The sequence below is a fragment of the Chiloscyllium plagiosum genome, unplaced genomic scaffold (assembly GCF_037043375.1).
Source record: "Chiloscyllium plagiosum isolate Xiang-an unplaced genomic scaffold, Cpla_swu_hap1 HiC_scaffold_35, whole genome shotgun sequence".
Taxonomy (NCBI): domain Eukaryota; kingdom Metazoa; phylum Chordata; class Chondrichthyes; order Orectolobiformes; family Hemiscylliidae; genus Chiloscyllium; species Chiloscyllium plagiosum.
In genome coordinates, this window is record NW_028270173.1 from 20,797,317 (window position 1) to 20,810,217 (window position 12,901).

At 41.9% G+C, this 12,901-nt stretch overlaps 1 protein-coding gene across 1 annotated transcript; it reads left to right on the forward strand.

Annotated features, from left to right (window-relative positions):
* The first annotated feature begins 5,494 nt into the window (after positions 1–5,494).
* LOC148140418 (cephalotocin receptor 2-like) lies at positions 5,495–8,393 on the forward strand. Its single transcript, XM_087978716.1, has 2 exons — positions 5,495–5,558; positions 7,528–8,393. Exons 1-2 carry the CDS (start codon positions 5,495–5,497, stop codon positions 8,391–8,393), a joined length of 930 nt encoding a protein of 309 aa, XP_087834842.1.
* The last annotated feature ends 4,508 nt before the right edge of the window (positions 8,394–12,901 follow it).

Here is a 12,901-nt window from a genome sequence, read left to right on the forward strand (position 1 = left end):
CAGTCAAGCAGCGTATGTTGAGATATCAACAGTGTCAACATTGAAGATGGCTGCAGAAAGACTCGCTGCCTCTGTCAGAGAACACCACCCCCACCCCCCCCAATTCTCAAGAAGGATTACACACGAAACATTGATTTCTCTAACTCCTGATGCTGCCTCCCTTGCTATGTTCTTGTAGCCTCCCGTTTCTCTCCGAAAGACTCAGTGATTGCAGGTGAGCAATGGAGGTTGCAGCTCCCACTCTCCAATGCGGCTGGGAAACAGCTCTATGGCAAGTAACGAGAAGCGTGCATGCACTTAGGGGGCTAAGCTTTCAAAGTGAAGTGACGAAGCTGCAGCGCTCCGAAAACTTGTGATATCGAATAAACCCTTTGGACTATTAGCTGGTGTCGTGTCACTTCTGTATTTATCGATTGCATTCGAACACCAGCGCCTCCACGTCAGTTTCTGATGTTTACTGACCGTATACGACATCACATTGTATGCCGGGCATGAATGCCTGCCATTAATCATCATTGAAAATAAAGCAAAATTTGCGAATTCCTGGCTCTCCCTCCAAATCAATTAGTTCTTGATTTGTCCTCAGAAAGTGTACTTTAAAAAAAAAAGTCAAGGTGCATTTCAGGTTCCTCTTTGCAAGTTAGAATGTAATGCAGCATCATTTTCTGTCTGATGAACACTTTGGTGAAGTGCCTTCGATTATGGTGTTATCTGAAGCATCGTTGCAATTGGTCCCAGCGAGAGGTAACGCAGTGATCAAACACGATTTCACGGTGTCGTAGAACAATGTGGAGGTCCTCCTCTTGGTGTCACACAGATCGATAGGACACATGAGGCTCATACATAGTCAGGTTTTAGGGACAAGTAATTAAACGATCTACAGTCAGAAATATCTGGAGAACAGCCGGCCGATAATCAATGAATGCAAAATTTAACCAACAGAGCGTGAGTACTCTCAGTTTGGATTAATGCTTACTGGAGGCTGCATATTGTTATGGGCCAGGCAAGACGTCCTCAAAATATTTCAAGAATGTAGCCTAGACCCTAACTTTTTTTGTTATTTTAAAGACAGATGTGGAGTGGATATTCCAGGAGAGATAGATCTGGTCAAATCACTCGGCTTTAAGCATCACAGAATTTATTTAAGCTCTAGAGTTGAAGCATGAACAAAAGGAAACTGAATTTAGAATAACTCAATCATTGAAAATCCACTAGGTGTCAAGTGAGGACTGCAGATGCTGGAGATTAGAGTCAAGATTAGAATGGGTCAGGCAGCATCCGAGGAGCAGCAAAATCGACGTTTCGGGCAGGAGCCCTGCATTTGGAAACGGATGAAGTATCAGGTTTGAAAATCCAACTGACTCGACATAACTATTTATCCAAGCAGGTGTTCCAATTCCCACTACATCGTATAGACACATCCTTTGGTAAAAGCCATCTTCAAACACACATTCTTCCAGGCTGGAGAGATTTCTGAGTGAGAAGCCAGTAAAGAATCACCTGCTGCAGCATGGAAACTTTAACATGTACTAGCTTCTGCTGCACCTACCATCAGCTTCTCTGCTGCAACTAAACCAAACTAGAAAAAAACACCTGAAATGGGAGAACTGGCCAAACCCCTGCCTTTCTTAATTTAGACAATATGGCACCACTGCCATTACGACTTCTTTTGAAAAAAAAAATCAATACACTTGCACACTCAGGAACCTGTCCACTGTAGGAAAGCAGGAACTTGGTCAAACATTGCACTTCTTTACTTAAACAAAATCTTTGGGGACAATTATCCAGTTATTCTGTGCCAGAACGTTCCAATCAGCTCACTTTGGAGTGAACAAATGGTTCTCAGTGCCATTGACAGGTTGATGTTGCAAACTGTTCTTCAGATCTAAGGGACAGGGGGAAAGTCATGAGGTTTACTTTGTTGAAATGAGAGTGGGCAATTGGAATAGAGTATCTGGGGAAGTTTGGAGATCTTTTGTGTCAAAACAAAATACAAAGAGAGTAGTAACTGTTGTAGAAAAGAGACCTAGAATTACAAAAGGAGAATAAGTTCTCACTAAAAGCTAAAGTATATGAAAGAACGTACATACATTCAGTGGGTATTAGTGAAGTGAAAATATCTAAGTGGAGGAGAGACTCAAAGACTGAAGTTGATATGATTAGTACATTCGGAACGATGACAGGGGAGGAACTATGTGTATACTGGTGACGGATCATCCTTTGAATGCACTGCTAGTTATATGGATAGTGAGGACAGGGGTTACAGTCGGGTGTGTTTGAGAGTGATTATTCTCCAGAGATGCTGTCAGATGACCTGGACTTTTTCAGTACTTTGTTTTTATTTCAGATCTCCAGCAGCTATGGCATTTTGTTTTAACATTAGTTTGTCTTTTACAGAATGCGGAGAAGATAAGACGATAAGATGATCAAGCACAAATAAGCCACTCAGTCTGGTGAATTCGTTCCATAATACAATGAGATTATGTCTGATAACCAAGAGAATGATTAGGAAATGAGGGGGTGCAACAATTCCTGGGTGTCCTTGTCTCTGACAATAAATATGCAGGTGCAGCAGATACTGAAGAAAGCAAAAGAAATGTTGACTGCAGAGCAAAACCATTTGAGTAATGGCACAGGAGTGTCTTGCTTCGGGCTTCAGTAAGACCACATCTGGACCATTCAGTGCAGTTTTGGTGTAACCATCTGATGAAGCATGTGTTGTTGTTGTGGGGAGTATAACGCAAATTTATCTGTTTCACTTCTGGGATGACAGGACTGATCGATGAAGACAGTCAGGATTATATTAACTGGAGTTTAGAGGAATGAGGGAGGATCTTATAACTATAAAATTCCATGAAACTGTATGCAAAACTCTAAAATTCTAACAGGACTAGTCAGGGCATGAATAGGAAGAATAGGAAGTCCAGACACTGAGGTCACAGTCTTAGGACACAAAATTTCTTTACGAAAGGAGGAGAACGCCTCTTTATTCCCTGCCACAGGATGAGGTTGAGGCGAAAACATTGAATGATTTCAAAAAGAATTTAATTTTGTTCTTTGCACTAAAGGGGTCAAAGGGTTTTGGAAGAAAGCAGGAAAGGGGTACGGACGGCTTCTGATTGGCAGAATTTTAAAATAATCACACTTTTAATCTCGTGAAATGCGGGATTACCAAATGTATTGTTATGAATGACACAGAACAACTTAAAAGGATTGAAATTACTGCATGAGGCAGCGTGAAATGTGAACAAAATCACAATTCTTTTTTTTGTCTCATAATGAAGTCAAATATAGCACGAATTCAAATGGAAATCCTGATTAATGTAATTGTGCTTACACGTGAAAGAACAGGTACAACAATGACTTATCTAACCCATTCACTAAACAATCTACTCAGCATTCGGGGCACGACGAGGGACAAAATCCTCCACAGCTCTACCTCGAGTAGAATTCTAGACATTTCTTTTAGGCCGAAGGCATCAATTCTCACCTTACAGCATCGCCCAAACAAACCAAGTTCAACCAGCACAGAGTTTTCCAAAATAATGGACTGCTGGTGGAAACCCCTTAGAGCTGATCAAGAGAATAGAAATGGTGTGGTTCAGCCTGAGTCACCTTTCTCTGACCTTACAGTGGCATACCTTTTCAAGTGTAGACTGGTAATTATCAACAATTTCTGGAGAGTAGAGGACCTTGTCGCACTCATAATATTTCTCTTCGTGTCCTCTTCCTCCCCTCTTTCCTGAAGCCACCAGGTTACTCCTTTCGTCGTTATTGGATCACTCCAGCCGTGCCATCCAATATCCAAATTTTTTTCTATCATTTCAGGTATTCTTCATTTCAAAATAAAGACAATCAGCTCCTTTTGAAATAAAGAATCAAAGCCTTCATTCTTGTGAATATCTTTATGAAGAGTTGAGGTAGAATAACAAATTCGTATCAATTATGGTTTTAATACCCATTTCCTTTCCAGATGCGCTGATTTCTGAGCATTCCTTCGACATTTCAACACTACGATCGATATCCCACTGAAAGTTCAAAAATGAGAGGTTCTGTTCCTAGCATCATTTCAATGGATATATGTTAGTTTCTTCACATCATTTTAAGATCAGGAGCTTTATGACTTTTGCATTCTCCCATTTGCTCCAGAAAGGTCCTTCCAACCCAAAGTATTCTATCCCTCCAATCTCCTTCTGAATTCCCTCATGACCAAGTCCAAATACCAGACATCATTGGCTTCCGCCAAGACTCCAGCATCTTGGGTCTTTGAGACTTGACTTGACACTTGACAAAATCGACATATGGCGGATGTTTCCTCACATGGGGAAATCTGGGTGGAGAGGTAACTGCTTTCTGATTTGTAGTAGAAAATTTAAAACAGACATCAGGAGAAATTTCTTCCTGCAACGGTCATGATTCTATGGAATGTGTGTTGGATGCTGGAACATTGTGTGAATTTAAGAATGATGTTGGAAGATTGTTATTTAGTAATAGATGAAATGATTATGGTTTTCTTAGTCCCAAAGGCGAAATGCAAAATCCGGTGATATGTTGACGTGAATATATTTTATCAGTAGTTGATTCTGAACTGCAGAACTGCAGTGGCTCCTTCCAGAAATGTATCGAACACAGGAAAAAAAAACATTGAATGAACACGGGAATGTTTAAAGGACTTATTTTTCTTCTGGTGAGATATTGTGGGAAATGAAATGAATTTTGGGACTTTAAAACTTGAGCTGTCTTGCATAAAAATAATTTATTTGGCTGAGCGAACAATATTCCCATAGAAACTTCGTTTTAAATCGATTTTGTTGCTGACAATGTGAGTTTAGATCTCCTCGTCTAAACAGACTTAAGTAAAATGTGTTTTATATGTAAACCATTGTAATGTGTATCTGTATATTGTATATGCTATCACTGCTGTCGATGAATACCATCGAAATCACATTTAAAACATCTTTCTGTTCGAAAATGAAAATGGCTGTAAAAAACGTTTTTTTTTTCATTTTTCACAGAATGCAATAACTAAAAAGAGAAAGGCTATGGTGAGACTAGAAATGTGTAACTGAGGGCTCACGTCGCACATTTGTAGGATCACTCTGGATGGGTTAGAAGGCCTGGATTCAACTCTGACTTTGTCCAGAGCCGTGACGTAGCACAGGTTGACTTAAAAGTCTAAAACTTGGTGATTTGCATCCTCCTCTTGGACTAACCACCTCTCCGTGCCTGGTAAAAGTTGAGCTGAAGCATTCAGGTCTTGAATGACCTCCTGAGAATTAAGAGCTGTGGAGCCTGAGAGAACTGGTCCTGATCTTCGGGGGATAATACAGCTCACTGAAAATGCTGCTCAGTTAAGCGAGATGTTAATTTGTTCGTTAGAAATAGCATGTTTAATGAGATCTGTTTACTGTTTCACTGGAGGATTGGCTTGTGTATAAATTGAGTGTGTTTCAGTGCATTAACTCATTTGGACTTTGTCTGCTTACACCTGAAAATGCGAGTGCAGGCGCTTCTAATAGAAATTCTCTTTCCTGTTCTTGCAATTTTTGGAATTCCAGGTAAGCGATTAGAAGCCGCTGTGACATTTTGCTTACCTCTTCTGTTTTAAATTGAATCTTTGCAATTTGATACATACTCCGAATTGAACACTTGCTTCCTGCTGAGTTTTCCCTTCTTTTAATTACCATTGATTTCGGTTTGAGTCCAGTTTGTCCTGTCCGAGCTGATTGAATTGGAAACAACTATGTTTGAAGTAACGAAATTAAACGGTAGAGGAGTTAAACGTTTATTTTCCATCAGTCTTGACGTTGGATGAAACTTTGAAGATCCCAAAATTACGAGGAATGAGGTCGAGGGAGTAAGTCAGAAGACCATCATTAAAAGAGGAGTATTTCACAAATTGATATGGTTTATGGCAAATAACGTTCCTGCCTCTGATGATTTGCAACCTTGCATTCTGAAATAGGTAGGTGCAGAAATAATGTCTGCATTATTATTGTGGAGAAGGTGCACAGGCATGAAAAAACTGTCAATGCATCACTCCTATTCAAAAGGAAGGATAGCAAAATGCGGGTAGCTAGATCAATTAAAAAAGCATTGTAATCTGGTAATTGCGATGGGATAGCAGAACATTTAGAAAATCTTAATGTCATCAAGTGGAATTTTGCAGACGATAGCAAACTGTATGGAAAGGCACATTTTGAGAGGGATACAAACGTTTTTTTTCAGACAGATACTGATAGATAAAGTAAATGGGCAAAATCTTGCAAATGGTGTATAATGTGGGAAGATGTCAAGTTGTTCATTTGAGAAGGGAGAAAAAGCAATTTGTGGAAGCAGGTACACAAAGGAAGATGGGGCCTTCGGACATACAAAAAACAGAAAATTAGCAAACAGGAAGACGTTGTGATAAGGAAGGCGTGTCGAATTCTGGCCTCATATTTCAAGAGGGTTGGAGTACAACAGTAGGGACATCTTATTGCAAGTTCCATGCAGCTCTGAGAATAGATTTGGAACACTGAGCAATTTCGTCCAGTAACAAAGGAAATACATTTTCATCTGGCACAATTCATACGAGGACAGTTAGGATGATCATAGGGATGGAACGACTGTCTTATGGTCATAAATTCAACAGTTTTGGTGTCTACTGTCTGGAGTTTAGAAGAATGAACAGTGATCCAATTGAGACATATCAGATTCTTAAGGACCTTGACAGGGTAAATGCTAAGACAATGTTCCCCTCATGGGAGAGTGCTTTGGCTGTTTCTGCTTAACCAGAAAATGGGATCATTAACAATTGGAACAGAAATTCTCGATCTCATTCTTGTAATCATTAAAATTAGTCATCAATGGCTGACAGTTATTCTGCCTGGAAATCAGAGCCTTCCACTCCTTTGTGTATCCAAATCTGTCTAGCTCAATCTTATACGCCAATATCCCATTACCTTCAAGGGAACAGAATTGCACTCTCCAACCACTCTCTCGGAGAATAATACATTTCTTACCTTTGTTTGAAAAAGGAAACAATTTATTCTGATACCGTGTCCCCTCGGCTTAATCACTGTAGTCGAAAGTAAATATCTCTTTTTGTGTTCCACTTTGTCTAGTCCCCGCAAGATCTTATATGTTTCAATGAAATCACCTTATATTCTTTCAGACTCGAATGTAGATGGGCATAACCTCACTTCAGCCAACAAGACCTTAATCGCAGGAATGTGGCAAATGGTCCTTCTCTGAGTGACTTCTAAAATAATGCTATTTGTTTCCTTGAAATCAGGAGTGCAAAGTGATGAGCAATAGAATATACCAGTCCTGAAATTACCCTTTGATTATTTCCATGACACAGAAAATGTATTGCTAATGAGATTTCACTGTTTTCCATTGAAGTTCAAGTCTAGCATTGCCAGCAGCACATCAGTCTTGTCTAACCCAAGACCTCATCGCTGCACATCTCTGGGTGTTTGGATACATCTCACGATTTGATTTTCCTTACAGCGAACCTGATGACAGTGTTGATTCTTTCCCAAGGGAAGTGCGGCCTTTCCAAAGGAATCACTCACTACATGATTGCCATGGCAACAGGAGATATGATGGTCCTTGTCTTCAACGTGATCGTGAGCCAGATCTTCAAGTATCATTTCCCGGATTCCCTGCTGAACTACACCTCCGCCTGCCGACTCAGTGCCTTCCTGCAAGGGTTCAGCATCCAACTCTCCATCTGGTTTACCATCGCCTTCACCTTTGACCGCTTTGTAGCAATTTGCTGCAACAAATTGAAGGGGATGTATTGCACTGAAAGAATGGCTAACGTGGTTATATTCATCGTGAGTTCTCTTAACGTCATGGTCAACATTCCCTTGCCTTTTCGCTATGAGCCCACCCATGTTCTGAACAATGTACAGTGGGGCTGCCGCACCGTCACCAGTTACCTCACTTCACCAGCCTGGGCAGCTCACCGGTGGCTCTCCAACATCTCAAACATGTTTCTTCCTATTCCCCTGCTCCTGCTGTTGAACACTCTCACCGCTGGCCATATCCTAGCAGCCAGCAGAGTTCGCCGGGCTCTGAAGGACAGCAGAGGTGGTGCTGGGGAAATGGGCAGAGACCCCGAGCTGAAGAGCAGGAGGACCTCCATCATTCTGCTCTTCACCATCTCTGGCTGCTTCATGGTGCTGTCAGGCCCCATCACTGTCATCCATATCTGCGTCAGCTTTACCCACATTACGTCTCTCCAAGTTTCAAACTCACTCTATGTGGCAATCAGGGCAGCGTTCCTGCTGATGTGCACCAGCTCCTGCACAAATACTTGTATTTATGCACTGACCCAGAGGAGATTCAGAGAGGAGGTGAAGAACTTGCTGAAATCTCCTTATGCTCTATTCAGAAAGTTATGAAAATAATTTGTATTGATGGGAGGAGTTGGTGGTTTAATGGGCTGCACGGTGGCACAGTGGTTAGCACTGCTGCCTCACAGCGCCAGAGACCTGGGTTCAATTCCCGCCTCAGGCGACTGACTGTGTGGAGTTTGCACGTTCTCCCCGTGTCTGCGTGGGTTTCGTCCGGGTGCACCGGTTTCCTCCCACAGTCCAAAAATGTGCAGGTTAGGTGAATTGGCCAAGTTAAATTGCCCGTATTGTTAGATGAAGGGGTAAATGTCGGGGAATGGGTCTGGGTGGGTTGCGCTTCGGCGGGTCGGTGTGGACTTGTTGGGCGGACGGGCCTGTTTCCACACTGTAAGTAATCTAATCTAATCTAATAACCTCACTGGGCAAGCATTCTAAAACCTAATCTCATATCCTGGGGACATAGGTTGAAATTCCACCGTGGCACATAGAACATAGAACATAGAACATAGAACAATACAGCACAGAACAGGCCCTTCGGCCCACGATGTTGTGCCGAACATTTGCCCTACCTTAAGCACCCATCCATATACCTATCCAATTGCCGCTTAAAGGTCACCAAAGATTCTGACTCTACCACTCCCATAGGCAGCGCATTCCATGCCCCCACCACTCTCTGGCTAAAGAACCCACCCCTGACATCTCCCCTATACCTTCCATCCTTCACCTTAAATTTATGTCCCCTTGTAACACTCTGTTGCACCCGGGGAAAAAGTTTCTGACTGTCTACTCTATCTATTCCTCTGATCATCTTATAAACCTCTATCAAGTCACCCCTCATCCTTCTCCGTTCCAACGAGAAAAGGCCTAGCACTCTCAACCTATCCTCGTTCGACCTATTCTCCATTCCAGGCAATATCCTGGTAAATCTTCTCTGCACCCTCTCCAAAGCTTCCACATCTTTCCTAAAGTGAGGCGACCAGAACTGCACACAGTACTCCAAATGTGGCCTAACCAAAGTCCTATCCAGTTGCAACATCACTTCATGACTCTTGAATTCAATCCCTCTGCTAATGAACGCTAATACACCATAGGCTTTCTTACAAGCTCTGTCCACCTGAGTGGCAACTTTTAAAGATCTATGAACATAGAGCCCAAGATCCCTCTGTTCCTCCACCTCAGTAAGAACCCTACCGTTAACCCGATATTCTGCATTCTTATTTGTCTTTCCAAAATGGACAACCTCACACTTGGCAGGGTTGAACTCCATCTGTCACTCCTCAGCCCAGCTCTGCATCATATCTAAGTCTCTTTGCAGCCGACAACAGACCTCCTCACTATCCACAACTCCACCAATCTTCGTTGAATTTTCTATGCAAATAGCGCGAGCACAATGTTGATTATGTCGCCATTCATGATTAACATGCGGGAAAATTAATTGTCTTCAAAAATTGATTGTCTTTTCGGCGAGAACCTCTGACGGCTTTTAAGCATGTCCATCGTATATGTGATGTACGATCCACAGCCATGTCGATCTCAGAGCATTAGGATTGAGTCTTAGCTGCCCTTTGGGAAAATGCCAACCTTGGCAGGGATGCCCACATTCTCGAATGAACAAAATAAAATACGTCATTATTAATCAAGTGACTGATATTTTACTGTGTCTTTCGTGATGATACTGCTGCCTGAACAGGGTTCTGTTGTCCTTGTATCTTTTATTCAAACGGGATTGTGAAAGGCAGAGGTTCTGATGACTCTCTCGAACATCTCTCCCGTAAGAACCTGTAGTTTGAACTAAACGTTTCTTTCCAAGGGCTGTTTTTATGGGGTTGTTGCAGAAAATTGGAACAGCTCCTTTGTTAAGTTGTGGGGTTTGTCGTGATGGCTCGGTTGTCCAATTATATTTCAATTTGTATTTCATTCAGTGGTGTGTAAATAAATTGTTTTACTTGAAGCCAAGTGGTTTGACCAGGTGCATCAAAGCTGGAATATGTACCTTACATCTGCCTAAAACAACTGGAAGAGTTAGAGTATGGGCGACCTTCGTGAAATGTTTTGGGAGGTTCTAACCAGGTATTCTACACTTTTCATTCTGAATTGATCTAAACAGTTAGAATGCTGAAGGGTTGGACCAAGTGGATAGAAACAATGGTTAGTAAGTCCAGAGGACTGGAGATCGATGTAGAGAGGAGATGGAAGCACTACTGGATGAATTCACAACAACATTGTGACCCGGATCCATCAAAACTACAGATGGCTTTTTCATGGGTACTGACGACAGCAGCGTCCAGGCCAATATTGAACAACGGCCTTAATCTGTGACAAGGAGACTTCTTGACATAGTGACAGTGAAGTATTGGCAATATATTTCCAAGTCACGGTGATGTGTGGTTTGAATGGGGACCAGCGGTGGTAGCGTTCCATTGTGTATGCTGTCCTGTCCATGTAAATGGTAGACACCACAAGCTGGGAAGATGCTATGCCAGGAGCCTGGATAAGTTGTTGAATTGCATCTTATGTAGGGTACACATTGCTGCATATGTGCGTTGGCAGAGGGATCGGATGTTAAAGGCATTAGATGGTGCATCAATACTGTGCGTGTCTTGCTACATATGAGCATATAGCGGAAGAGGGGGTCTACTTTGGATAGATGTTAGCAAATACATTTATGTGACACAGACCAAGGTAGGAATTGCAGGGTTAATGGTTGGGAACTGGTGAGTGTTGTCGAGCGGAGTGACCTCGGGAGGCAGGTGCATAGTTTCTTCAAAGTTGCACATTGTTAGATGGGTGATTAAGGAGACGTTTCGAATGTTTGCTTTCATTGGTTAGAAATTGAGTATAAAATTGGGACATCTTGTTGCGGCAGAGCAGATCATTATTACAGCTACATTTGGCATACTGAATACAATTCGGTTAGTCCTGCAATAGGTAGGATGTTATTGAACTGGAATTGGCGTAGTAAACAATTGTAAAGATATTACTGAGATTGGAGGGAAAGACGATTAGCAGCAGCTGTATATGTCGTGACACTTCTTAATCTTTGGACCATAGGGATGATCTCAGAGGTTTATAAAATCATGGCTGGGCACAGATAAGGTGAATAGCCAAGGTCCTTTCCCCAGGATATGGAATTTTAAAACATAAGGGCATAGATATTAGGATGAAAGGGGAAACATTTTAATGGGACCTGAGGGGTATATTTTTCACACATAGGATGGTGTTCATATAGAACGAACAGTCAGAGGAATTGGAGAGCTGAGTACAATGACACCATTTTGCATGACATTTGGACAGATGTGGATGCACAGATGTTTCAGCGTAATTTGAACAATTTGTTTTCATGGCCAAATGCACAGCAGATGAAGATGACAGATGGATAAATGTGACTGTAACCACTTTAATAACAAAAACAGGAAGGCAGATTATTACCTGAATGACAATACATTGGGAGGTTAGGAGGTGCAACAATTCATGGGTGCGCATGTCCACCAATCTCTGAAAGTAAGCATGCAGGTGAAGAAGGTAATGAAGAAAGCAAATAAATGCTGTCTGGATTGCAAAAGCATTTGAGAAATGGAGAAGGGGAATCTTGTTGTGATTATTTCGGGTTTTGGTGGGACCACATCTGGGATATTAAGTGCAGATTTCGGTCCAACTTGCCTAAATTTAAGAATGCGGGCAGCGCTTCTCTAAATTGGAGAATCATTGCAAGTAACTACTAAATGGAAGAATTGGGCACGGGATAATCGACATATGATAAGATGGAACAGGGCATCAGATAATGGGGGAATTGGTGCAGTGTAGCAATAAATGGGAGAATTGTAGCAGGACAATACAGGTTGGCGAATTTGAGTAGGGCATACTTAAATTGGGCAAGGTCAACAGTCAATATGAGGGCAACACTGAGTGGAGAATTGTTCAGGACAAGAGTAGTTGGGGGAAATGGTGGTGAGGAACACTTAGTTGAAGAATCAGTCCGGGGCAACAGTTAATGAGAACCCTAGTGCATGGTGCTGATAACTTGGAGAATTGGTGTAAATGGGAGAACACGGGCAGTGAATCACTAAGTAGGAAAATGTTGTAAAGGATTAGCGGTAGAAATTCAATACGGTGCACCATGAAATGGGAGAGTTCCTGCAGTCCACCACTAAAAGCAGGACATGTGTAGGATTGGTAATTTGGATATTTGATGCGGGAATCACCAACATTAGCGCATTCTGGCAGTTGTCCACTAAATTGGCGAATCATTGCAAGGAAGTACAGAATGGAATAATTGCGCAAGGACTTATCTAAATACGAGAATTTCGAACAGGGCATTAGATAATGGGAGAATATGTGCAGTTTAGATCTAAATGTGAAGATTTGGGGCAGTGTGGCACAAATTAGTGCAGGACAATACAGGATACAGAATTAGAGTAGGGCACCCCTAAAAGTGGCGAGGCCATCAGTCAAATTAAAAATTGGTGTAGGGCAACACTGAGTGGAGAACTTGTTCAGGACATCAGTAATTGGCGCAAATGGTGGTAAGAAACACTGAACTGAAGAATTGGTGCGGG